At 40.1% G+C, this 26,694-nt stretch overlaps 1 protein-coding gene across 2 annotated transcripts in view; it reads right to left on the bottom strand.

The window, feature by feature from the left end:
* Positions 1-22,747, bottom strand: part of fgd4a (FYVE, RhoGEF and PH domain containing 4a) — a 128,874-nt gene extending 106,127 nt beyond the window's left edge. For both annotated transcript variants that reach the window (XM_088924043.1, XM_088924046.1), the window contains exon 1: positions 22,493-22,747. In XM_088924043.1, the coding sequence (XP_088780169.1) occupies positions 22,493-22,616 (124 nt within the window). In that variant the 5' untranslated portion in view covers positions 22,617-22,747. The remainder of the gene's footprint in view (positions 1-22,492) is intronic.
* Between the last annotated feature and the right edge of the window lie 3,947 nt (positions 22,748-26,694).

Raw genomic sequence — 26,694 nt, 5'->3', positions numbered from 1 at the left:
CAACAAGTGGGACACAATTGTGAAGTGGAACGAAATCTATTGGATTTTTGAAACTTTTTTAACTAATAAAAAAATGAAAAGTGGGGCGTGCAAAATTATTCGGCCCCCTTGCGTTAATACTTTGTAGAGTCACCTTTTGCTGCGATTACAGCTGCAAGTCGCTTGGGGTATGTCTCTATCAGTTTTGCACATCGAGAGACTGAAATTCTTGCCCATTCTTCCTTGCAAAACAGCTCGAGCTCAGTGAGGTTGGATGGAGAGCGTTTGTGAACAGCAGTTTTCAGCTCTTTCCACAGATTCTCGATTGGATTCAGGTCTGGACTTTGACTTGGCCATTCAAACACCTGGATACGTTTATTTGTGAACCATTCCTTTGTAGATTTTGCTGTATGTTTGGGATCATTGTCTTGTTGGAAGATAAATCTCCGTCCCAGTTTCAGGTCTTTTGCAGACTCCAACAGGTTTTCATCCAGAATGGTCCTGTATTTGGCTGCATCCATCTTCCCCTCAATTTTAACCATCTTCCCTGTCCCTGCTGAAGAAAAGCAGGCCCAAACCATGATGCTGCCACCACCATGTTTGACAGTGGGGATGGTGTGTTGAGGGTGATGAGCTGTGTTGCTTTTACGCCAAACATATCGTTTTGCATTGTGGCCAAAAAGTTCGATTTTGGTTTCATCTGACCAGAGCACCTTCTTCCACATGTTTGGGGTGTCTCCCAGGTGGCTTGTGGCAAACTTTAGACGAGACTTTTTATGGATATCTTTGAGAAATGGCTTTCTTCTTGCCACTCTTCCATAAAGGCCAGATTTGTGCAGTGTAAGACTGATTGTTGTCCTATGGACAGACTCTCCCACCTCAGCTGTAGTTCTCTGCAGTTCATCCAGAGTGATCATGGGCCTCTTGGCTGCATCTCTGATCAGTCTTCTCCTTGTCTGAGCTGAAAGTTTAGAGGGACGGCCAGGTCTTGGTAGATTTGCAGTGGTCTGATACTCCTTCCATTTCAAGATGATCGCTTGCACAGTGCTCCTTGGGATGTTTGAAGCTTGGGAAATCTTTTTGTATCCAAATCCGGCTTTAAACTTCTCCACAACAGTATTACGGACCTGCCTGGTGTGTTCCTTGGTCTTCATGATGCTCTCTGCGCTTTCAACAGAACCTTGAGACTATCACAGAGCAGGTGCATTTATACAAAGACTTGATTACACACAGGTGGATTCTATTTATCACCATCAGTCATTTAGGACAACATTGGATCATTCAGAGATCCTCGCTGAACTTCTGGAGTGAGTTTGCTGCACTGAAAGTAAAGGGGCCGAATAATTTTGCACGCCCCACTTTTCATTTTTTTATTAGTTAAAAAAGTTTCAAAAATCCAATAGATTTCGTTCCACTTCACAATTGTGTCCCACTTGTTGGTGATTCTTCACATAAAATAAAAAATTTATATCTTTATGTTTGAAGCCTGAAATGTGGCAAAAGGTTGAAAAGTTCAAGGGGGCCGAATACTTTCGCAAGGCACTGTACCTCTACTGGTATGTACTAGTGCTGTTAAACCCACAATCAAAGGTGCAATTTTATGTAATCAGTATGCTGATTAAAATGTTATTCTCAAAGAAATTATAGAATAAGTATAGTTTCTTTTAGATTCTGAATTAATACTATCATATTCCAACTCTAAATATCTGAAATTAACATACAGTACCCATTTGGAATTCCGGAAGGTAACTCCATTCCTATACTTTTTTGCTTTATTTCTTAAGTAAAATGCAGTTTATTTGTCCTCTCTAGTTTGTTTTGAAAATGCAGAGGTGTGTTATTATGTGTGTGCTAAAGTACACACCAAATATAATTTACACATTCCTCAATAAATGAATATCTGCACTTCTCTCTGACTGGTACAGTGTAAACAAAGCCTTATGCAAGTAACTTCATAATCTTCTTATCAAGCCCAGGCAAGATCCGTCCACACACAACCCCGCAGACCTGCTGTGAAAGCCAGCAGAGCTATATGTTCTGTTTATGCTCCAGTGCAGATGTATAGCTACTCCAAAATCAAGTGCGAAATTTTGAATATGCATACCTGGAAAGAGCCAGAAGCTTAAGAAGAGAAATTTATCAAATTTGCATCTGAGCAGTTTTTAGAACATTATCTTCATTAATTGTTAGGGAAAGGGTAAGAGATTTTTTCACCAGGACTGACAAAAGATAAGCATTGATACCCAGATATTTTGTCTGGAACAGTCATCCAGTTATCATTTTTAGGAATTTTAATAATGTGTCCAGTTGCGGAAGAATTACCAAAAATTCACTAGCCAATATATCTGTTACTGACACTTTCAACATAAATAAACTTGCAACCAGTAAGTCCAAAATGTAGAATCACGAACACAGCAATGAATATTCAGCTTCTGCAGTACAAACAATCCTTTCAATCCTAGAGCCCCCCACATCAATTAGTTGAGTAAAGAGAAACTTGAATTAAATCTGTTGTTTGGAGATTCTGAGCAATATATGCTTTTTCATTAAGAGGCAGATGATGGTAACACTTAGTGACAAAAGAAAGAGCATGAATTTAGCATAATTTCAGCCTGGTGTGACATTACATTGCAATTCTTGTTAAGAATACTCTTAACCTTTGTCTTATGCATGCTTACGCATTCCTATTTCCTTGTGGCTTGGTGTATGAATTGTATGCCCTTTATACTTTCCTATATTATTTATCTCATAATCTGTTCATCTCTACTAGTTTACAGGCTGTCAAGGGCAGTGCCTTATCATCCCATCCCAAGGACGATTTAAGTGTTTCAATGGTCAAAAGAATAGGTTTCTGCTCTCTGTATGAGTCCCGTCTTCTAAAATCAGTCCCACCTTTATATGAGGATAGAGAACCAAACTACTGTAGCTGGGACTAGAATGTCCTGACTGTGGCACTGTGTGGAACAAAACCTTCTCTTTTTTAAAAAAATCTAGAATACCAACTAAGCAAGTTCAGGTTCAAAACGTATTTGCCAACAAGTTCAATGAATTTCTATTCCAATCAATTTAAATGTTCAAATAGAATGTGAAAATCACTATGATATACTGATACTAATCACTGATGACATATGTCAAAAGTACCCTAGGCAGTACCCAGCACTTACCTTCTGTGTTTGGGAGTGTCTTGTGACTGTGTGCGTGTGCTGAAAGCGAAAAGTGTGCATTTGGGTGTGACTTGTGAGGCAGTCCCACTGACACCCCAATTGCCCAATCAGGTGACAATACTAAATCTTTACACACAATGCCTTTTCTTTGCCAGTCTAACAACAGCACTTACAGTGCTGGGTACTGCAATACCCTCCAATTGCAATAACACTCTTTAATTGCAAAGACGTACAGTGTCAGATTTGGAATATTTTAATCAGTTTATAGTTATAACTCCTTATGGTTTTTGTTTCCAAGACTAAATATTGCTCATGCACAACCTATGGCACCAAAGAGATAGAGATGAGTAAAAGAATTACAGTTAAACTGTTATCACTCTTTAGAGTTTTGGTTTGGAATTAGTTAAACCTCTTGTCTAGTCAGGGAAAAAAAAAGTTTCTATAACAGCATAGTAAGGACTCTAATAGCAGTTAGATAGCAGTTAGTTTTTGTTTTGGTTATTATGGTTTAGAGAAAATAATTACTGAGAAATCATACAATAATGTAATTTGAAAACAACAATCAGCTTATTGACTGGCCATCTAACTCCTAGATTTTAGTATAAAAATATATCAGAGGAGTAGAAGTAAATATTGTTAAAGCTGCAAAGGAGGTAACACTTAAAATGGAACTTGAAGAAGATAAAACTATGAAAAAAAAACAGTAGGTGTTCATGTTGGCATCATTTTGGATTTCTAGACAATATGGGGAATTCACAAAAAATAAAAAGTCAGAATGAATGCTAAGATATATATTTTACCCTTTGAACTTTAAATGAAAGGATGTTATGCTTAAATTGTAAAATGCACTACTGAAACTCATTTCAAGTAGTATGGACAATTTCAGTCACCCTGTTAAAAAAAAAAAAGATACTGCTGTTGTGGAATCAGTCCAAAGAAAAGTGACCAGATACATTCCTCAATTTAAAGATACAGTATGTGCTACAATTCTTTTAGGGTGAATCTCTTGAGCACAGAATACTACAAGGGGATATTATTCTTCTAATATTCAGCCTCTTCATGGGGAAACACAGAGGTTTAAGGTAGAAACAATGGGAATGTGAATTTCAAATTAAGAACAGGAGGCCCTCTTTTTAGAGACAGTTGTGTGGGAGCAACACATTCAAATTGTTGAAGATGATAATGTGGCTTCCTTGCCAAAGCTCCTGGGGAGCTCTGTGAGCAACAGTGCCCCCTGGGAGCCTACAGGCAACTCTCTCCTCTAATCAGTGCTGAACCTCCAAATTAGGGCTGCGTTCCTTGTGAGGTGTTAAAAGACAAGTGGCCTGAATGTGCGCAGGTGAGAGGGGTTGCCCTACAACTTCCTTCTTCTTCTGTGTGCAGTCATGGAGTTTGTAGCTGTGAGCCAGTAAGTCAAAAACACAAAACGTGTTCTTCCAAATCCGGTGGATATATGACAAATAATTGGCAATAAATACAAAATCAATTTTCGATCACCAATAAAATCTGAAAGGTTGGAGATCCAAAATCCAAATCTTCCACACAATCTATGGGGGATAGTACTTTCAAAGTCACAAACATCACTGTAAATGACAAGTTGAAATCTGCAAAACATCAAATTATTGCCAGGCATGGATATGCCATTTCAAAGGTATTTCAAGAAGAAATACTTTTGCTTAAGGACCAGTAGGCCTTCTCCATTCAGCATGGCAGATAAGAAATGAATGATCACCGGTATATACTAAAGGACCAGCATTGAGTTCACATCACTTCACTGCTGTCAATCATTTAACATAGGAACAATGAATGTGGTACTCTTATTTAAATTGAGTTTTTAATAAAAGTTCTGGAGGAATGAAGGCAGCCAAGCTCAACTCAGCTGCTGCAAACTAATTCTGACGTAAGCACTCAGTCTCCATACGTATATACCAAATGTCACCCTCTGTCCTTCCTCGCTCGTTTTTGCATCGTACAAGTATGTGCTCCGCCCAGCGCTACTTACTCTTGTGTTTCAATTACTCGTGGATCTGCAAATCTCCTGCTCCGACTAAGAACTTTTCAGAAGCACAGAGGATTCCCCTAGGCTCCTCGACCAGCACGTTCCTCCTGTTTCTCTTACCAGCATCTCGTCGTCTCCATCCCCTGCTTTCCTACCAGCACCGCTCATCTCCCGGCTAGTCCTCACAGGATTCAGCTCCTTGCTGAAGATTACATTCTGCCATCATCATCCCTCCCTCATCACAAATCCAGCCCTCTCCTTCCTCTATGGCGAATTCTCCCAGCAGCCCCCGCCTCACATGTAAACATCCCCACCATGGTTAACGTATATCCGCTCCTCCTTCTCCTGAGTCGTCTCCCGTGATTACAAACTAGACTGTGGCAAGCCTTCAGAGAACGCTCCAAAAACACGGTGTCCAGTTTTAAAGAAATGCTCCCCAAAAAGTTCTGTTTTCACAGAATCTATCTGCAGCCTAAAAAAAGCAAACTCCGGTTCCACAGCATTCCCCGGCACCGCTGTTCCCCAGCCTAATACAAGGACCCTGAGGCTGCCTGTGACACCTGTTGTGTCTTCTGCTGTGTCTCGTCCTTCTATATCTTCGTCTGCATTTCTTCCTCAACCAACCCTTACCTTTTCTGGGCAACTGCACCCTGCTTCTTCTACCCAGCCTCCTTCTCTAAACCCACGCTGCTGAGTCTAAGGCCCCAGGTCCACGTCCCTCCCCCACTCCCTTCCTCTCTATTTAATTTCATTTCTGCACTCTCTTCTGACTCCAACCCATCATTCCCTCCCGCACCACCTGCTGGTTACGTTCCCGTTCCCATCTCTCCTGCCTCATCCCCCCTTAACAGGGACTTTTCTCTTCAAACAGCTGTTCCTCTTCCAGCTCCTCCTAATGCACTGGTGTTTAGTCTTCCTCCCATTCCTCTCTCACTCCGGCAGCAAATTTTATGAGATGCAGACGTCAATCTAGCTCACCTTCTCTCTTCCTCCACTTACAACTCCTACTCTAGAACAGTCAACTGCGGTACGGTCTTCGTTACTCTCAAATCTTCCGATCCTCACTCTGCTTCAGTCCTCACAATTTCTGAGCTTTGCCTGGCTTTCAGCATCTTTCATGACATCATGTGCATCGTCGACAGGAACTTGATGATTATATGCACATCATCCTCAATTTATCGGTCCGCTTTGGGGACTCCCTGTTCTATGACTACCATAAGCAGTTCTTGGCTAAGGCTGCTGCCCGCCTACTCCATTGGAATCAGCGCACTTACTGGGGAGCCTTGACATCGAGCTTTACTGCCGTATATTTGCTGGCATCAGATCTCCTTCCTGTGACATTTGTTCCTCCCAGTCACACGCCTCGAACCTTTGTCCAGATACCATTCGCAAGCTCATGCTCAACTGTGCCCCCGCCTGCCCTTCCATGCGCACTCCGCTTCTCGCATTCCCAAATGACTATTGGCTCATTCATCTACCTCAATTGACATTCCTGCTCTTGCGTCCGAATTGCCCTGCCACCCAAACCCCTTTTCCACTCACATCTTGCTCAATGGCCTTTCCTTTGGGTTCTCACCAGGCTTCTGCACACTTTCTTCTTCCCCTGTCATCTGCGGGAACGCGCAATCTGCTACTGCCGATCCTCAGTCCGTGGATTCCTTGCTGGCACCCGAAGTTGAGAAAGGTTTCATGATTGGCCCATTTGATTCTCCGCCATTTCCCACATACTGTATCAACCCTATTGGTAAATACTACGGTAAAAAACACTGCATAATCGACCTGTCAGCTTCGCATAAATCCTGCGTGCCAAGCGCCAATAGTCTTATTCCTAGATCCAACTTCTTCTTGCATGATGCCACCATTAACCATGCTATGTCACTCATCGGTCCAGGTGCCTGGCTTGCAAAGGCTGACATCTCCAGTGCCTTCAAGGTGATACCTCTTGATCCCGACTTCTGGCATCTCTTCTGAGTTTTATTGACGGAATAAGTTCTTCTTTGCAGTTTGCTTAAAGTTCGGCTGCAAGAGTAGGCCACACATTTTTGACACCCTAGCTGAAGCTCTCTACTGGATCCTCTTAAATAACTACAAACTCCCCTTCCTAATCCATCTTCTTGATTACCTCCTCAATATAGATTTCCCCCCTGCAAGACCCTCCTCCACACTTATTTCCGTTTTTAAGAACCTAGGAGACAAAACATCTGGCCCCTCCCATACTATTGAATTCCTTGAGATCATCCTCAATTCCATCGATTTCTCTGTCTCCCTGTCTCATGACAAACCCGACCGGAACCAGCTGTATATTTCTACCTACTCTTCTGCTAAATTTTGCATAGAAAGGGAACTTCTCTCCCTGCTCGGCCACCTCAATTATACCATGCGCATCATTCCTCAAGGCTGGTCGTTCATTTCCTACCTTCTTGACCTTGCCTCTTCACCATCATGTAAGCCTTTCTGCTAACTGCAAATTCAAACTCAGGCTATGGCAGCTATTCTTGGCCAACTGGAACGGCATATCTCTTTTCTACAATGATCTCTTGTCTGCCCCTGAGGATATCCAGCTTTTTACTGATGCAGCGTCCTCTATTGGTTTTGGAGGTTACTATCAAGGCCAATGGTTCACAGCCCCTTGGCCTCCTTCTCCATTCGTCTTGCCGAGCGGTCTTCTGCCTTATTCGAAATATTCCCAATAGCTGTTGCTGCTACTCTTTGGGGTGACAATTGGAAACAAAAATCTGTTCTTATTTATTAGGATAACATCACAGTAGCTCACATAATCAACAAAGGAAGTTCACCGCCCCAATCTGTCATGAAATTCCTCTGCCGCCTTAAATGGATTTCTCTCACAAATCAATTCATTCTCGCTGAAGCTCATATTCCATGCCACCTCAACGGGATAGCCGATTCTCTCTCTCACTTTCAATTTCAGAAGTTCAGGAACTTGGCATCAGATGCAAGCTTGAAACCTTGCACAATACCTCCTCATTCAGAACTCACGTTCTTCTGAATCATCCTTTCCATCGCTATCTCCAGCGGGCCCAGCAAACTATCCTATCGGGGATTGCTCCTCGCACTCTCAGTTCGTACTGTACTGCCTGGAAGGGCTTCCAATCCTTCAGCCTCTCCCATCTCCCAGACACAAAGTTCCCATCTTTTGATTTTCTGACCATATTGTCTATTATCTGCTACTGTAGGAACTCACTCAAAGTGCGGATATCCACTACTAAGGCATACCTCAGTGGCATCCAGTTCTTCCATAAACTCCTTTTTGGCACGACCTGTCCATCCCTTATTCACCCTCAAATCACTCTCCTTCTAAAAGGCTTCCAGCGATCTGGGAAACCCCTTCAGAATCAACACACACCACTCACCTCAGACATCCTGGAATCCTGCATTCATGTTCTCAGATCTAGTTACCACTCACGCTTGGTTGACAGCACACTCGAATCTCTGTTCCTGCTGGCATTCTTCAGCTTCCTGAAATGCTCTGAATTTACTGCTACTTCCGCATCCTTTGATCATTCTTCCCAACCATGCTTATCTGACATCAATATCTTATCTCCCGATACTTTAACCTTCTATCTCAAGAAAAGCAACATTAATCAGTCGAGGTCTGGCACCCTTATATATTATTTCAACTCTACATTCTTACATCAGCCCATACAAGCCTCTTTCCAATTACATGCGACTTCACACCCTGGCCAGAGCTTCGCCTACAGATCCTCTGTAAACGAGAAGGACCTTATCGTGACCCGTGGCTGGTTTCTCTCTCACAATGTACTCCTAACTGCTGGATTTCCTCCTGAACAATTCTCTAGCCATTCCTTCAGAACAGGGGCTGCTTCCTCCGCTGCTCGACAAGGCATCCCAGAGTATCTTATCAAACAATGGTTGTTGGTCCTCAGAGGCCTATCACGCATATATTAAAACCAACCCTGATATCCTCAAACAAGCATTTTCTCTCCTAGGTTGAATTTAGGTCGACCATCGTTTTTCTGCACTGGTGATTGAGCGTTCCGCTTGGTTCTTTTGGGAGTCCTATCCTCCCAGTCCAAAGGCCAGGAGGTTGGCCCTCAGCCAAGCAGGTTAAGCCAAGCCTTCTCATCTAAATAACCAATTCTATATTCTCTCAATCTTTGGCTGCTGTCATTCCTTGTGAACTACAGTTAAACTCCCACCACATGTACCAGTAGCTTGATGGTGAACAATTTAATTGCCCTTACACATGCTAAATCACCTTAATTATGTGAATTACACCATATAGAAAAAGCAGACAGTGACTCATGATAAAAGCCTCTACTAAATATAACTAACTGGATCATATAGTTTGATTTTAACATTTTAACAAGGATGAAATCTTTGTTTATATGCAGAGTTACAACACTTGAGGAAGTTAATGATGTTTACAATCAGTGGGTAAAGATAAAATTTAGTGTGACAAATAAATCACATACATATTCCAGAATGTAGTGTCATAACATTTTAAAGACTATTAATAAGCATAAAGACAACATTAAGACAAGATATCTTAACTAAACTATCCAATTAAAACCTAATGTATGTACTGTAGTTACTGTACACATGCTCTTTGACACTTATAGAGTATCTTAATATTTAACCATCCATAACGAATGTTTACCAATATTAATGGAGGGCACTCTAAATACCACCAAGAAAATTATCACAATATATGAAATATTCGAGCACTAATTCAAACCAGAAACCTGCTGCAAAGTCAAAGAGGGGCTGGAGAGAAGGATGCATGAAGCTCATTTAAACACAGGTAGGTGGAAATGGGCAGAATAAGGATCCTTGTAAAGTTTTGTTTAAAACTCCATGAGTGACCCACCCTGGAGGCTGACAGTCAGCAGGTCTTACAGGCCATCTCTTACGTCATCATTTTGTAAACACTTACAGTAGAGCACTTGTGAGTTTTAATCAATTTTCCTTTCAAATCAATACAATTTCAATCAAGTCAGGAATAGCCAACTGTGGCGCTCGAGAGCTACGGGATTTTAATATCGTCAAAACGTGGCGTGCGTCAACAAACTAAACAATATAGTAACAACCTAGTTAGGTCCTGACCCCAGCTCGCCCGGGTGGTAATTATTAAAATATAATAGCACAATGAAATGGTTGCTTTGTTTTTGTCAGTTCACTGGTGGTGTAATAACTTAAAGAAACTTAAAAGACAACAATCTACTTACAATAACTACAAACGAAACACAAAATACAAAAGAATGTAGTCAAGGTAGCAACTAGTGGCAACAGTGGACCCCCAGGACAGCAAATAACTGATAGCCTGTCACACAGTAGCTGTTCTTCCTATTTACAAACTCTGTGTTACTGAGATACTGTGAGGTAAAGGTACTGACAGAGATGGACCAGCCTCAATGCTACATAACTGAGACATAGTTGTTTAGGGAGGTATTGCTGGTTTGTGCACAGACCTCTCCCCAAATTATGCATCCCAGATACAAGTTCTGCCTAGAGGATAGCATAAGGAAGAAAACATTCCTTCAAATATGAAACCACACAGCCCTCTTTCCTTAAATTTATTACTGGTTTCTTTGTTACTCAGGAATGCCTGTTAGGTTTCAGTCTGAGGAGCAGGCCCAAACTGCTAGAATTTTTTAAAAAGTATTTAATAATAATAATATGCCATTATACTGTAAGTACCTTTCCAAACCTAAGGACACTGTACATAGTGATAAAGAAAGTACACTAGAAAAGTAAAAAGTAAAAATGAAATTAAAAAACAAAACAAAAAAAGACAGGATAGAATATAGAGCAATCAGACACTGGCCGTACTAAAAGGGTGATCTAAGATGAGTTAAGGAGAGTTAAAGAATTTGTCTCTCACAGTCAAAGGAAAGGCCAATCCATAACGAAGGAGCACAGAAAAGTCAGATTGTTACTGTTGGTGAGAGATTTAGTCTTGGGTACAGTGAGGTACAGGTCAGCCTCAACTGAGCAGAGCCTGCAGGAGAGAGTGTAAACACTGAGGAGTTCAGAGATGTATGATGGAGCCAGATTATTTAAAGCCTTAAAAGTCAATAACAAGATCTTGTATTAAATAGAGTACATGACTTTATAGGCAACCAATGCAGAGACTTACAGTAAGTGTAGGAGTAATTTGCTGCCAGGGTCTGGTGTGAGTTAGTAGGTTAGCTGCAGAGTTATTGACATATTGTGACTTGTTACGAAGAGTGTTAGGGAGCCCAAAGAATACAGAGTTGCAGAAACCAAGCCCTGATGTTATAAATGCATGAATCAAGCATTCAGCATCAGACATTGATAAACCTTGTCATGTCATTTGCCAACTGCTTTATACCATTTGGTGTCATGGGAAGCCAGAGCCTACAGTACTTGGCAAGAAACAAGCGCAAGGCAGGGTACACCCTGGATTGGCCGCCAGTCCACTGCAGGGCAAGTGCAAGCCAATCATACATGGGGACGATAAAGGCTGAGGGGGGAAATTTGGCACGGACACTGGGATAACTCCCTACTGTTATCGAGAAATGCCCAGGGATCTTTCATGACCACTAAGAAGAGTCAGGACCTGGGTTTAATGTCTCATCCGAAAGACGGTGCCCACTACAGCACAGCGGTATAGGGGCATTAGGAACCACACAGACCGCAGGGTGGGGGTCTCTGATGGTCCCACTAACACCACTTCCAGCAGCAACCATAGCTTCCCAGGAAGTCTTCCATCCAAGTACTGACCAGGCTCAACCCTGCTTAGCTTCAGTGAGTAGTGATAAACATTGTCTAATGCAGTATTTCTAAGGTGAAAACAAGAAATCGTAATAACATTTTTCATTATATATTTGGACATCTCTTAGACCGGTCTTGTGCAGTCCACTCAAATTGACTATGTGGCTAAATTGGACATTAAACTCCATATTGGTGAACAAAATACTCACTCTATACAGTAAATATTTATATAACTAGCATACCCTGACACATAACAGTATTTTGCTTTCAAATAATTTCTGATGTACTTAATTGCAGAAATACCCTCTTAAGTGGTCAAAGCAAAATTGTTCCAAATATTTAGAAACCACGCTGGATTCAGACTCTCTAGGACCAGGCCTTCCCTGAAACATCATCAAATCACTTAAACATAGCACCCCTACATTTCAGAAACTACATACTGTAGGATCCTTTATGAAGACAGACAAGCTCACTCTTAATTATTTAAACACACACTGCAACAGTGTTGTTACAGGCTGTAACCCCACTTGAGCACTCACTTACTGTAGATGTCTGCTATAATTGGTCAGCAACACTTGTTGCTCCACCAACACTACTTCCTGATACCCGAGACATGATTTCCTTTAGCTGTCTTTGCTGATCGACACTCCACTCAAAGCCCTTCAGAGGTAATGGGAACTCCCCTCCACCACCACCAATGCGCAGCCCCACCTGGATGATGCAACAGCAGCCATAATGCGCCAGTACACTCACCTCACATCAGCTATCAGTGGGGAGGAGAACAAAGTGATGAAGCCAGTTCATTAATGGGGATTATTAGGAGGCCATGACTGGAAAAGGCTAATAGGAAATTTGGCCAGGACACCAGGGTTACATATACCTATACTGGGGCATTAGGACCCACATAGACCACAGGGTGAGTGCCCCCAGCTGACCCCACTAACACCTCTTCCTGCAGCAACCTTAGTTTTTCCCAGGAGGTCTCCCATCCTGGTCCTGACCAGGATCACACCTGCTGAGCTTCAGTGGGGCTGCCAGCTGTGAGTTGCAGGGAAGTTTTTAAGAATCAAACCAATAACCAGAATAAGAAAAGAATACAGCTACAGTGCACTGCTGTGCCGTCACACTTATGAGCTAGTGGCAGAATGCCAGGCAGAGGTTGGAAAGAGGTCACGCTTTTTTAAACCAGCCCCCAGCTGCTGTGCTGTGTAAGATCAGCTGTGTGCCTGGAACCTGGAGGATTTCAGTCCCTGCTAAACCATTTACTTTTATTGTGGGAAAGGAACATCCAAGATTCCCATGGTGGAGGCCTATGGATACACAAACAACATCAGATAAAGAGCTGTCTCAATGAAGCTGTCATTTCAGAGTAAAACACAGAGGGAGAAAAATGGTGATTGTCAAGCCTAACTTCTTTTTTCTTGGAGCCATTCCAATCTCGCTCTCCTGTATACTATTACTGTCTTAATGACTGTTCTCCAATGATCTCGCCTAAGGGGAGTTCAACATGTCTGTTCCAGTTCCAGGAAGTACTCACTTCTTCTAGGGGGTGCTTGCAGTAAACCAGAGCCTGAGAAACACAGGCCTGAAAGTGAGACAGAAAACCCATGCAGACAAGGTGGAGAACAACACACAAACAGATGCCTGACTGACAGAATCCTGCAGTTGTGTGGCAGGTGCTACTCCACTCCAATTCTAGTAATCTGAAGAACAAATTTTGTAAGCAGTTATGGGCTATTTGCAAAGTACTTGCCAAAACATTACATTAGAGGTGTAAATGTAAACTACTGCAAGAGTTTGTTAACCTATAAAATACTAAAGAGCATAGATTTCCAAGTACCTAAACTATGATTGGGCAACCTATCTAATATTCTGTTTGGACTCAAGGAAAATATTGGGTACTGAGCTGGTGTTGCATCCAATTCTCATTGCTAAATCTAAAACACTAGTAATAGACGAGCCATTTAAAAAAGAATATCTAAACTACTGCTATCATTTATCCCCAATTCACGTAGCACAGTTATGGCAATTCTACAGTATAGTGTTTTGAAAAACACAAAACACATCCTGAAATGCTCCGCATTAGACAAAACCGCACGCACAAAAGCAAAATCCTTTGCTCTGGAAGATTAAATACAAATTAGGTTTTTGCCTCACTGGCAAGAAGATATTTTCCGCAACCTGCGATTGTTCTTTGGATCATCCCACAAGGGCTGCAACAATCCGACACATGATACCATAAAAATGCACAACTAGAAAGGAGGTTATTGAAAGTTAAAATGTATTATAAATGAAAGTAGTATAGGGCTTCATTTAACAACATCTTGAAAAAAAAAACAGCCTGGATGATTTTCAACTTGGCCAACAGAACAAGGATATACCCCTAGAGAACTAGTTTACCCAGTTTAATCCAAGGAACACACACAGGAAACTGGTGCTGGTGGGGGGGCAAAGCTTTCAGCCTTCAAACATCAAACAAAATATGGGTATTTATCCAACCCTGCTGACCTGTTTTTCTCAGTCATTTCAGAGGAAATAAACAGCAATATGAAAAACTAACAGGATGCTGTATATGTCCTGCAAGAAATACATGTGAGATTAAAGAGAAAATAGGCCAAAAGAGGTTAAAATGACAAGAGAATAATCAAATGAGTGTCAGTGTGGGACTCCTGACAGGTGAAAATTCTAAGGAACTGAACCAATGACTCAGTCATTCGTGAGGTTTGAGCAATGGTGCATTGCAGATAAAACAGAAATGATACAAAGTGCTTTTACCAACATCTCTCGTAAGCTGTTCACAAGTCCTTTTAAAACAGTATTTAAAAAAAAAAAACCATGGAAAAGAATGAAAGGGGACATAGAAAGTGGTGTGCAAGCACTAATATTTTAAGTTTTCTCCACATGCCTTCTATTTACCCATTCAATAAATATGGAAACTTATTCATATTTATTCTCTTCAGACATGACACAGAAAAAGTGACCTAGCCACAGTGTGTAGAAAAGATAACCTTATTTCTCATCATTCTAAAATTAGTGCTACAAGAAAGCCCTTTTCAGGGCAGCACAGCAGCACAGTGGTAAGCACTGGTGCACTTCAGTACTGGGTCCCCTGGGATAAATGTCTGAGGTGCTATCTGTGTGGAGTGTGCATGTTCTCCCCAAGTTCAGATGGGAAACCTGGGTTTCCTCCAGGTGCTCTAGTATCCATCCACAGTTCAGAAACATACTGGTAGGTAAATTGGCTTCAGGGAAAGTTGGTGTGTGCATGTTTGTGTCTGTGTCTGCCCTGCAATGGACTGATGTCTCAACCAGGGTGTATCCTGCCTTCCGGCTGTTGCTTGCTGGGATAGGCTCCAGCTCCCCTGCAACCCTTTAATGGATAAAGTGGTTGGAAAATGGATTAATAGAAAGCATTTTCCCCCCTTTTATTGATTCAAATGAGGAGATAGTTAAATCTTTCAAAAGTTGGAGTTAACTTTAGCTAACTTAAAGTATCACAGACATCTATGGCAATATTAACCAGAAAGTAGCCACACTTTGTGTATTGCAGGTTTTAAGGCAATACTGATTAATAATATCACATAGGTGTTAAGGGTAACTCTGATTAAAAACAAAATTAATTTACAAAATTCTGAATTTAACATGAATGGAAGAAACATCTACTGCCCTTATTGTCCCCTGATAGCAAACATAAAATAAGCACAGTGAGACCTTCACATCTAGTAGTGGTAAAACTGCAGGTTTTATTTCACCATTTCACTGTTTGCACTAATGTTGGTGACAAAAAATACTTCCATCATCACTTTTCTGACACTTTTAGTTTTATTTTTTTGCCAATGGTGTCAATCTGCAATATGACAGATCATGACCACACATGGTAAGTGTTACTGCGGTAGAGAAGCTTCACCAACCCCCACTTCAGTCCAGACATCACATTGTCTCATTTGCAGAAAGCTTCGGTGAAGAAATAAAGTTCCAAGTGATAGCTTAGGGACCAATTTACACCATTTTGTTATGAGGGCATCCATTGGTTTGTGAAGTTGTGTAGTTATGCAAAGGGAAAAGGTTTAAACAACTTAAAATTTTGAGTGACATTAATTAGGAAAATTCATGAATCCGTTATATTTATGGTCTTATATTCATGTATACTATAGTCACAATAAAATGGTTTAGGATTTAATCCTTTGCACAGGATGTAAAAGTGTGACGATACTGCTACAAATGTGGGGTTAAGAAAATGAAATAGAGAAAATACAGAGCAGGATAAACAATAAGCAAAATAATCGCAACCCCAAATTGTAAATTTGATTTGTAAATTGATTATGCCAAGAATATATCCAAGTGGTTGATATAATTAGATATAATTATACTTCAGATCTTTGCTCTCTGGCACAGCTTTGGTGAAAAGAGTAATTAGTCAGGCACAGAAGGTTAAACAAATATTTATTAATTAATTTAGAATATAATATTAACAATGACACACTAAACAACACACAACATAGCCATACATAGAAGTTACTCTATTTAATCAACATGGCGACCAAGAGGCCTACATTTTGACAAAGCAGAAAAAAACCTTGACTTTCACAAAGTATTCACAGTGCCTATATAACACCTACAATGGCCAATAAGAGAGATAAACCCACATCCTAAACTAAACAAAATATGACATGCAATTAAATCTCTCATTATATAACAATGGAAAGTGAATAGGAACCTATCTCCTTAACCTAAAAATGCATTCACTGACAAGGAGAGATCATATTTTTAAGCTAGGGATCCTTTAGACAGGAAATCAAAGTTTCCTAAAAAAAAGAGGATGGCAAGCTCTCTGGACAAGGTTTAATACTTTACTAGAGTGCGATCCTTATGGCTTATCCAAGCAAGTACCTCTTGCCCAGCACATGCTTTCTTCTCTCTCCTTGTGTCTTTCGGTCTGTCCCATGTCCTCCCTTCTCTCTGGGTCCCTCTCTCTGTCTACCTGTCTATTATATCCTCTGTTCCTGAACTTTTGATCACTGAAAATCATTTGCTCGGAACTTAATTAACCAAGGTAACCTGCAGGATTCCTTTGATCAGACCACCAACCACTCACTATATTGCTTTGTAGACCTCAAGAACTGCAAATGCTGACACTAACGAGATGATGACCGTTGTTTCTATACAAACATTTCAATAGCCCCTTCAAATAGATATAACAATACCAAACATCTCTCAATGCTTTTGGACCCATCATCAGTGATGTAACCTGGGGCCAGATTCAGTTCAGATTATATAAGGAAGAGTAAAAAATGTTCTTTCTCCAGTTTAGGTGTTAACTGCTTTCTTATATGCCACAATTAATAATACTACTAATAATAATTGCTTACACTTACTGTACAGTATATAGCACTTTTCTGGATACTACACTCAAAACACTTTACAGGTATTGGGGACTCCCCTCCACCACCACCAAGGTGCAGCATCCACCTGGATGATGCGACGGGCGCCTTAGTGTACCAGAATGCTCACCACACATCAGCTATCAGTGGGGAGGAGAACAGAGTAATGAAGCCAGTTCATAGATGGGGATTATTAGGAGGCCATGATTGGTAAGGGACAATGGGAAATTTGGCCAGGACAATTCCAATAAATGTTAAATATAGGAGCCATTGTAAAAGATAGACTTTCCAATTCCAATTATTCCAATTTTAATACATTGCTTTAAATATTAGAAAAAGTAAACTATTTGTTTAACTGAAATGCTCAGACCTAAATATACCAAGGACATCACTAAACATCACATCACTTACATTAATGGCTTATCCAATTCTGGGTCAAGGCAGGATACACCCTGGATTGGATGCTAGTCCATCACGGGTCACACTCAGACACAAACGCCTGCACTCACACCTGGAAACTCAAACCTTAGAAACCAATTAACGCACCACCATGACTCAGGAGTGTGGGAGGAAACTGGAGCACCTGGAGGAAACCAATGCAAACATGGGGGGTTCCTGCACACTCCACAAACAGCACCCCTTTGAACACAGCGTCTAATTGCTGCAACACAGCAAAGCTAACTACTGTGCCACCATGCCTCCCCAATCTCTAAAGAATTGAATAAAAAAGAAACTGCCCCATTTTGATGTTACAGCGCTCAACATATCTTACACATTCAACCCAACAACAGAATTATAGTTCTAATTATTCTTACTGCTGAACACTTAAAGAAACGCCACACCCCACCTCCAGCACAATAACCTCTTTGTTAGAACTCCAGCACAAGGAGGTTGTAGAGTATAGTACACTGCATAGACAAGACAAAGGCATTGCTGTATCAGCCAATTTGAGTTTTGCTGATCAGGAATGACAATAATCTGCAGTGTTGTACATATGAAGCAATTTTTATCCTGTAGTAATATAGTTTAACCCGGTTTGTGTTGATTGATCTAATTCAATGTAAAACTATACTGTACCTTGAATCACGGCATCGTTAATGCCATCAACTGCAATCAAATCAAATACGAATGACAGATCCATAAAAAAGGTACCAGAAAAATTCAATTGTAAAGATCTTATGTTTTTTTTTTTATGACAGGGAGACACTACGGCCATCCAAGAGTTGTCTGATGATCCTTTTACACAGGCAGAACAAGGTTAACACTACTTTTCCATAGGGAGTACCACTGAAAGCCAGGAGAGCCACCTGTGCACCAGAAAGCTTACTTTTTAGGTAATAAACATGAGGGCAAGCAGAGCCTGGCTAGGTAACTGTGTTTTATCAGGGGCTGGGGCAGGATGTGATCTGTACACATTTAAACAACTCAGTCCACTTTGAAAGCTCCAAGGTCTTCTGATTTTCATTTAACCTTTCACAATTATTTACCTAATTAACTGTTTTAGAAAAGAGGACAGATCACTGAGGGGGGAATCAAGTATATTTACTCTTATCTTGGGGCTAAGTACTGTATGTTGTAGTATTAGAAGTGTCAACAACAGCTGCTAAAAATGTAGACAGACATGTAGAGAGTGATTAACAAGTGTGAAACTTTTGTAAATAGCTTTAATATCAGAGGTATTAAACAAAACAGTAGAAGGTTAAATTAACAAAGTATGTTTGCATGGTGAAGGAGACTTTGACATACTTCAGTAACACAATTTCTGTGCATTTTGACTCAGCACTCTGTTTACATATTCATACATCATTTGTACATTCTGATAATTCGTGTAATACAGAATAAAACACAATGAATCACTTTTAACTTTGTCAAAGCATCAACTTCACAAAAGCTATTCAGCACAAACACAAAAAGAAAGGAAAAAGGGAACTACTAGAGAAACAAATGGTGATTGAAATGCTTGACTGCTTTCTCTGAACATTGTGACAGGAAACAGACTTCTTTGTGCTGTTGCAGCTAGCTAATAAAGGTCTACTGTCTAAAATTCTTTCAAGAAAACTGGGGTCTTGCTGTTTTAAATAAAAACAAAAGCAGACCATCTCAAATACGTTTGACAAAATAAAATCTCAGGATAGCTCATCAAAGGTTTTCAGAAGCCAGCTTCCAACTAAATGACAGGGAAGTACTTCTAAATACTTATTTTTGTAATACTTAAAAGTAATGCAAAAATATCAAAACTGGCTCCCCCTTAAATGTATTTTAAGCATTGTCCTGTCTGATTACTACCCTTCTCTGAATGCTAGTCAGCAGCAGGGGAACACAAAAGCAATATGTTGCTACCTACCAGCTCATCAGTCAGAGCAGTTCCCAGTGAATCTACCAAAGCAGTCAAAATCACTTGTTGACAAGACCCCCAGGCCCCTTTTAAAATGTCGCCGTTAAGATATGATTGCTACGTGAAGCTCTGTCATTACAGTGTCCAAAAAAAGTATTCACCCCCTCCTAATGATGTCTCATTTTGTTGAATAACACATGATGTGTGCAAAGGTTTTCATGTTCAACACTTAAAACTGGATACTTTTATGGGTTAGAGAGGTTAAATGTCTGCAATAAGTTCAGAAAAATCAAACTCTAAAATATTTTGATTGCGCAAGTATTCAATTCTTTGTAGAAGCACATCTGCCAGCAAAATAGAATGTCATTAGAAGGGGGTGAATACTTTTCAATGGCACTGAGAGTTTGAGTAGTCATTACTCACAACACACTCCTCAAATAAAAAAATACATGCTAGAGTAAAGGTGCTGCAACTGAGTGAAGAGACAAAACCAAGAATCAGAGTGGATCAAATTAGCAGGAGTCAGGGAAGGATCTGGGCCAACCTAGAGAGCTGCACGCCTCTGTCAAGAGATGGGCCTGCAAGAGCAGCCCACCTTGAAGGACAGGAACCTATTTACTGTTCTACCAATCATAGTCTAGCCATAACCTAATTCAAGAAAAGCATCACAATTAGATGGGTTTTCTGAAGAAAGCTTTTTCCACAGGACACAAAAATAGGTTTCAAATGCATGACTGGGTATTGAGTTTATGCAAGCACTCAGTGAAGAAAAATACTAAATTCATTTTACTAAAATAAAAGTATTTTTATAGATAGTATACTTTAGTACTATATAGTCAAGGCCTCCTTCCTTTTGTCTGATTTTTTCCCTGAGTCATCCAGCCGAGGGAAACCAAGCCTGTTGACAGAACTGGTTCAATCTAAAAAAAAAACAACATACAGCATACAGATCTTTTTCCTTGCACAAGCTTACCTTACAGATATTGTCACCAAATTGGGATACTAACACTGTATTACTGACTTTTTATTGCATCAAGACACTTTGAGGTGGACATTTCCAGTGTATATCTGTATATACAGTATGGGAGGCATGGGGGCACAGTGGTTAGCTTTGCTGCCTCGCAGTGCTGGGGCCTTGGGTACAATTCCTGAGATGCTATCTCCATGGAGTGTGCATGTTCTCCCCATGTTCATGTGGGTTTTCTCCCATAGTCCAAAAACAAACTGGTAGGTTAATTGCCTCTGTAAACTTGGCCCTGGTGTGAGTGTGTGCATGTTTGTGTCTGTGTGCCCTGCAATGGACTGGCGTCCTGTCCAAGGTGTATCCTACCTCGAGCCCAATTCTTCCTTGGATAGCCTCTGGGTTACCGTGACCCTGAATTGAATGAGTGGTTACCGAAAGTGATGTGATGTCTGTATGTACTGTATGGTTGTAAGAGAAATAGGTATATTGTGGGGAATTAGTGTTACTATCCTGTGAATGTATTTACTGCATATGGAAGAAATGTTATTCCTAGTGACTACAGTGGTAAGTAAACTGACATGTTTTCAAGCTGCGTGGGCACACATAGGCTGCAAAGGAACAAGTAAAAGTTTATTCCATGCTGAAAAGAGAAGACAAGATACACGACGTTTCAGCTGTGGAGCCTTCTTCAGGTGCGAAACAAAATTGATTTGTGTCATCATTGCACTCTAGCTAAATATTGGGGTCTTGGTCACCAGCATTTAGGCTCACATTCCGAGAAAATAACACCAATTATGCTGCGCCAGCTGCAACTAGTGCATCAAATCTCAGGGGTACCTTCTGATTACCGCTCGGAAATTATCCAAGACTATGGTGGTAAAACAGTTTTTGAGCAGAATGGTTTAAGAGTGGTACAAAATAATGCACGCGTCTATAATATACAGTATAGAAAACGCGTCGGTAGGAAAAGCATTCTATAACATTTCCAGAATATTGTATTCATAACATTTCCTATTGCAAAAGAATACTGTGAAGAACCTCACTTGAAATGAACAGAGATCCTTTGTCGGTTTTTAATATTGTATAAGCATCTGTTCTAGTTAGGGCATGTCTACAAATGTTTTCTCCTGCACACTTAAAATGTCCTCGGGCTATGTAAAACACCATGACACATTCCCGGTTTTTATCACCAAAGATCCTGAGTAATAGTCTCCGGAATTACATGATCTTGCTGTGCCTCGTTCTGCATTTACTGTGACTACAACTTAATCCGACTGAATTTTGAAAAAAGGAAGTACAAGCTACGACACGCAGCGGTTTGATACAGCGTTTTATTGCATACCAATATTAATTTTAATTGTATAACCGCTGTTCAGCTGGGCCGATTCGCTTTAGGGAAACTCAAAACCAAAATTGTTTTTGGAGTGCTCTTGAGCATTCTGGTAATCTGTGTAACTACAACATTTTTCTGTTTAGAGTATGTACCATTTACAGAAGATAAGGAATGATAGTCATTCTGGAAATACAGCAGTCACTTTCATTGACTTTTCCAGGTCTGTACATGAAGCACTGTATGTAGCTACAGTTCCACCACGCGTGAGAAATTTATAATTGAAAACGCATCGGACGGGTAAACACAAACAATGACGCAGCGTAAACCACAAAATTTCGCTAACAGGTTTCATTACACCATAATAAAGAGAGAAGCAAAAAATAACGATACACATTCCCATTATTCTTCATCCAAAAAGGGGGTAAATTAAAAGTATGGCAACCTTGAGTCATAGCTAAACTCCAGCTTCTTGTTTACGTCTAGGTCTTACCTAGCTAAAGTGGAATTAAAGAGGACTTGACTGTGCACGTGTGATTAGAAAAGCAGGGCAACATTTACAACGTGTGGACGCCACTCCGATCGCACTCTTCACAAAACTGCATCCGAATGAAATCACTTACCTAAAGAGTTCTCCCGGTCACAGTCCGAGGCAGTATCTGCTCTTGGTTTCCGTCTGATTGCTGCCCTCCTGAAGTCATCCATGGGATGCAAGGTAGTTTTACTATTAGATCTCCTAGGGAACATTTAAAATCTTATTTTCCGGTGCGCTGCACTTTCCCCTTTCCGTATTTCAGTCTCCACTAGAGATGAAGGAAAAAGCAAAAAGCCGACGCAGTAACAACGCATCTTAAGTACCGGGCTTCATTATACATAATAATACATTCAGGCATCGGTAGTACAGGTGCTGTTTGCGACTGTATACCGTCAGCAGAAGTAGTATAAAGACCAGCGTCTGCTTCACTGACTGCTACAGAAGTTCGAGTGCAGTAGTAACTTGCTAAGGGTTTCGCCCCTCTCTCTTGTCGATGGAATCACCAGCAGGACAGTTCGTAAATCCCAGAGCATGACTCCTCTGCAGCTCTACTTCATTTCAACAGCTGACCGCATGTGAGGATTGCCAAACTTTGCACCTTCCAGATTTATCTAACGCAAAACCTCTTACTGCCAGCCATCCGCTTATCTTTACTGCAGTCCTGTTGCAGTCACCTTGAGCCACATAAACCCCACCTCTTTCCTTGCTGATAGGCGCCTCCTGCAAGATGATTGGAGTAACCTGCCATTCCGAAACATTTTCCACCGCGTTTACTTTTAGGGTTACCTGATGGAAAACGAAATATCAAGGTAATTCAGTATCCTTTAAATCTTTTTTCCCCTCCTTAAATTCAACATTCTGTTAAACTGTAACGTTAGATCTAAGAGTTACAGATACTGAGATTTAGATTAGAAGGTTGCGTGGCATCTTTAACAATTTCTGAGGTTATTGTATCGGTAAAGTATAATTTTTTATAATTCAGTTTTCTTAAAACGTACTCTCTGGTTTGGAGACTTAAATTTAACATACACTTATGTCTGAGATCTTAAGGCAGCTCTGAAGGCAGTGGTGTCTCTATAAACTGCAGTCTATTCAGATGTACCAGGAAATACAACAAGGTATTTAAACTAAACTAGTGTTTGTTCTGTGGGATGGTTTAATTACTTACCGAGCCACTTCCCACTGGGATTCTTAACAAATGAATAAGCTTGCATTTTTCACCTCACCATGTCCTGCGGAAACCAACCAAAGAATATCGGTACTCACCGTTTTTGTAGATCTCTAGGATAAATACGATTATTCAGCATCCAGGAATAAAATTAGATTTTAGAATTCAGTTTATTACATGTTAAAGTGAAATGAAATGAAGGAGATCTTCTGAATTCCTTAAATGTGAGGTTGTTGGCAAGTACATTTTATTGATCTGATTAGACTAATGTGTTTTTTTAAACTGAGTAGGAAAGGCTTTTTTTAAACTTAAAATTAAATCTAATTACATTAAATTCACTGAATGCACCAAGCCAGTATCATTATCATGACTAGGACACTAAATCAATGCTAAAACAAAACACAATGAGTTTACGCATGTTGAGTTATAATAGTGGGACAGGTGTGGTTTGAATAGTTGTCCCGTAGTTATGTTACCTAATAACCAAAGTGCCATGATTTCCCCATACTGCCTTTAGTGCTGGTGAATTTCAGATTGAACAGATAATTTCACCAGAGGCTTTTTACTGGGCGCACAAGGGCGGGAATCCTGCCCCCTGTAGGTTAAGAGATATAACTAATTTCTCAAGATATTCAGACAAATAAAAAGGCTGCAGCTGGTGAGAATCCTTAGACGCGTGAACTTTGTTATAGGTTTCCTCTCCAGGCTGTGGAGAGGAAACAGTGGTTGAAACTGTCCTTTCATAGAGAACAATTTTTTTGTGTTTACAAGGATGGGTTCTCTGATGTAGAATTTTCAGCTTTTATGCTCCTCCTTGGTAGTTTATATGTATTGGCTAACAGAGCATTGGGTCTTCTAGTTAATGTTTTGAGCTTTGGCACCCTCAGCACTGTTTTGAGGGTGCCAAGTACTTTTCCATGAGATTAAGTAGCAACATGTGCATGCATCAACAGCATACATCGAGAACTTTTCATTCATTTTAACGAACTACTACCAATAGCTGAAAGAGGTCAATCTTGAGTCAGAATCAGGGATTATCATCACCAATCCTCAAGATCATCCATCCATCAGTTTTTTAACCGCTATATCTAAAACAGGGTCATGGGGAGCCGGAGCCTATCCTGGCAAGGTGTACCGGGCAGGGTACACCGTGGATGGGATGGCAGCCCATCACAGGGCACATACAGTCACAAACCAGGACCAATTTTCCCAGAAGCCACTTTACCTACCAGTTTGTCTTCAGACTGTGGGAGGAAACCCACAAGAACATGAGGAGAACATACAAACTCCACACAGAGAGTACCCCAGGTCCGGAATTGAACTCAAGGCCCCAGTGTTGTGAAGCAGCGCTACTAACCACTGTGCTACCATGCTGACCTCTTCAAGTTCAGGGGGAGTCAAATACCAGACATTTGAATCAATTCTATTACAGGATCATTCACTTGAATTGTTTAATTTATTGTATAATTAAACAGATAACCAGATCAAAGGGTTACACTGGAATAAAAGATTTTGGTCCCTTATCTAGTTGCTTTTATACAGTAAGTCACCCTAATTAACCAATTGTATGAAAATTAGGAACATTTGTAAGTTATGAATCAGTCAAGAAAGTAATTTGTTCAACTAAAATAACTCTGGTTTGCATTTAGGGGCAGAATTCTGAATTTCTCTATGTGTAAAGTAAGGATGATTATGAAACCCACTGAACTGGAAATATCTTTGTATAGTGTAACTGATGTACTGTATAGTTGCATTATTGTAATAAATCTTTGTCATGTCTCAGTTTGGGCCTGATTATCATTCAATCATCAGAGTTGTGCTGAATCTTAAAAAACGTAAATGCTTCATAACACTCACTATAAGAGTGAAATACTGTAATTAATCTTTATCATTGGCTTGCATAGCAAGTTGGCATCTGATTTATATTAATTCAATAACCTCCCTATTTTATTAATTTATTGTCACTATATTGTAACAAAATTTTCAGTTATTGTGTTCACTTCAAGCATTAAAATATTACAGAGAACCTTATTCATTCAGATTTCCCCTGAATTTTTAGTCCAGGCTTAAAACAGGTGCTACAGAAAATTATAAGACTATAATGATAGAGTTTATAATTTAATAAATGCTTCCATAGGTTTCCCTTTTGTACTGTTTTCATGTTAACAGTGAACATTTTTACAAAACACAGTGCTTTGGTTGTGTATGTGAGTATGCTGAAACACATCTGTCAGCTGAATCTTTTTATTAGAGTCTCTCTTATTTTGGACATTTTCTTTCCTTCATTGTCTCTTTGTTGTAGACATGTACGATTCTATTGCAAGAATGACAGGACAGTGATTTGTTTGATTCTAAAATAATCTCTTTAATCTTTAATTACGGACTCTTCTGTGAAGGACAGTTTCAGAATCCTGAACTACTCATGAGCATGTTCTGAAGACTCTTTTAAAAAATTCTCCATGCTGAGTTCAGTCATACTGTTTGACGTTTTTACTAATAAAAGCTTTTCTTGAGAAAGACATGATTAAGCACAGGAAATAAAGACACAAAGGCAAGGAACACAATACTCCAGTGAACAGTCCAAGGATAGTCTGTTTATTTTATCTGGAAACAGGTAGGTATTACACTGTTCATTTCAATATAATACGAAATAAAAATGTAAAACCCAATACAGTATATTGCTGTCTTTTTTGTATTTCTTGTTTTCTTTTTTATTTAGGTTTTCCTGCTTTTCTGCAGTGGCTGTGAGGCCATCCCACAGACAGGAACTTAACTTGTGCAAACAACCAAAGAGTTCTTGTTCTTCACAAACAATGAGTGAAACGTTCAGGTTGGACCTTGAGTTTTAGACCTTTCACATTGCATTTTTCACAACACCACTGCCATTCTTTCTCAGATTCCCACTCTCTAAGTGCTGTATTGTGTTACAATATATCTGACAAACAGTTTCCATCAGTGTTATAAACATGCTTTAACTGTCTTTCTGTAGGAAAATTTGAACAGTTACTTCTTTGACAACACCAAGAGGAAGGATGATTGTTTTGTTTCTATATCACAGCCAAAGTACATTCAGGTTTCTTAAAATGATTCACCTCAATGAAAGGCGTCTAAGTAATATGAAT

Source organism: Atractosteus spatula, chromosome 8 (genome assembly GCF_055471065.1).
Source record: "Atractosteus spatula isolate fAtrSpa1 chromosome 8, fAtrSpa1.hap1, whole genome shotgun sequence".
Taxonomy (NCBI): domain Eukaryota; kingdom Metazoa; phylum Chordata; class Actinopteri; order Semionotiformes; family Lepisosteidae; genus Atractosteus; species Atractosteus spatula.
This window is presented reverse-complemented; position numbering and strand designations above follow the sequence as displayed.